Genomic DNA, 1,758 nt, shown 5'->3' with positions numbered 1-1,758 from the left:
GGAAGAAGTAGATGTTGTCATTCCTAGGTTCTCAAGAAAGGAGAGGTTAGACTTATTATTCAGGAGGGAGGGTCCAAGACATAGGGTAACTCCTGGAATGCAATAAGCTGAAAGAAGATGTTCAGTGTCCCTCAGCTCTTGAAGTTACCTTACTCTGTACAAATCCTAGGTCTTCTCTGCCTTGTGTCCTTAGTTTCAGTTTTAACTTGGGAATCATGGAGTATATGAACTTGCTGTTTCCAGGCCTGCAGCTATGAACAGCTACTAAAGTTGGTGGTCTAACAAATACCTCCATATGTTTTCTTCAACAAATCGCATCTTTATACTTTTACATATTGCTTAGATAAATACTTGGAAGAGTTCAAACAGTCTTGATCCACCATTGGATCTCAGTAAAGAAGAAAACGTTTTAGTAACTTTGAAATACCTAGACTGGGGATTTCTCCCTTTTTCCTCCAGGCACTTGAGACATGAATCCTGCTGTCTTCCTAGTCATCCTGTGCTTGGCAGTGGCCTCAGCTGCTGAATCCCCTGATGTCACTCTGGAGGTCAAAGATCAAGAGGCGACGATAACAAATGAGAAGCCGGTTGGTAACATGGGAACTGTCCAAGGGGATCTCAGGAGTACTAGTTCTTTTCTTAGATGTACACAGACATAAAAGAGGTCATGGGGTCAACTGTCACCAAAGGACTCCTTAAAATAGCTATGGACATGAGGTGACCTGCATTGCTGAAATGCGGGGTATACAGAATGGCTCCTGAGATCCCTCTCCAGGGCTCATCTCTGTCTGCCACAGCAGGTCCACTGGCTCAACATGTGTATGTAGTTAATATGAAGAAAATAATGTCACTTACATTACCCTAGAAAGAAGAAGAATACAGAAGAATGATATGGGACCAGTTTATGAAGAAGATTGAAGTCTACAATAAGAAAAAAGGCCTGGAGAACGAGGACATCAGCCTAGAAATGAGTGTGTTTGATGACCTGGTGAGTGTGGCCTGGGTGGCTTAGCTCTGTGCTCTTCCTTCACGTTCTTACAATGTGTTGGTTTTCAATGTTTTATTTGCTTTTTCCATGAAGACTGATAGCGAATTCACAAAATTGATGAATGAAGTTTTATTGCCAATGTTTGATGGGGAGGAGAAGACTCAAACACAGCCAGTTGGTGATGCCGTTAAGTTTGAATATTCGCCAGCGAGTGGTGATGTCCAGGATCAGGTATGATGGTGTCACATTCACACCCTGAACTGCCCATGGGAAGCCAAGAAGGAACTGGAGTCCTCACTCATGTCAGCTGTGGAACAACACTAAGTGTTCTGCCCTATGGATTGTGACTAGAGGTGATAACTGCTTGTAGGTGACAACCTTCTCCTGCTCAGGGTAGATGTTCTGCTTCATGAGCTTTAAACACGGCTGGTGCCCTTGAAGGGCGGGTGCTCCCGGGGGAGGAACTGTGCTGCAATCTTTCCAATTCATGCAATGTGTGCTTTGCTTCCAGCCACAGTAACATGGATGGCAACGTAAAGCAGCCAAGGAGTGAAGCGACAACTGTGCCTTTGTCTCAGAGCCTCCTGCCCCAAGATGTGAGCTGCCTGATGGTGAGGAAGAAGATCTGACGTGGGGGAAGGGAGCAGAGCAGAAGGGACCTCAACATCACAGGATCCAACACTCAAATCCCTTCAGAGCCACACTGTGGTGTGAACTCCAGGGCATGATCACACTAGAATAAAAAACCTTACAAACACGTTAACCCATGT

At 45.0% G+C, this 1,758-nt stretch overlaps 1 protein-coding gene across 1 annotated transcript; it reads left to right on the top strand.

The window, feature by feature from the left end:
• Positions 1-437: 437 nt before the first annotated feature.
• Positions 438-1,752, top strand: LOC126496503 (trophoblast-specific protein alpha-like). Its single transcript, XM_050133993.1, has 4 exons — positions 438-587; positions 866-988; positions 1,082-1,219; positions 1,500-1,752. The coding sequence occupies exons 1-4, from the start codon at positions 471-473 to the stop codon at positions 1,506-1,508; spliced, it is 387 nt and encodes a 128-aa protein (XP_049989950.1). The 5' UTR covers positions 438-470; the 3' UTR covers positions 1,509-1,752.
• The last annotated feature ends 6 nt before the right edge of the window (positions 1,753-1,758 follow it).

This window comes from Alexandromys fortis, unplaced genomic scaffold (genome assembly GCF_014885135.2).
Source record: "Alexandromys fortis isolate MF-2015 unplaced genomic scaffold, M_Fortis_MF-2015_v1.1 scaffold_6021, whole genome shotgun sequence".
Taxonomy (NCBI): Eukaryota; Metazoa; Chordata; class Mammalia; order Rodentia; family Cricetidae; genus Alexandromys; species Alexandromys fortis.
Note: the sequence above shows the minus strand (reverse complement) of the source record. Positions and strands in the feature narration are given on the sequence as shown.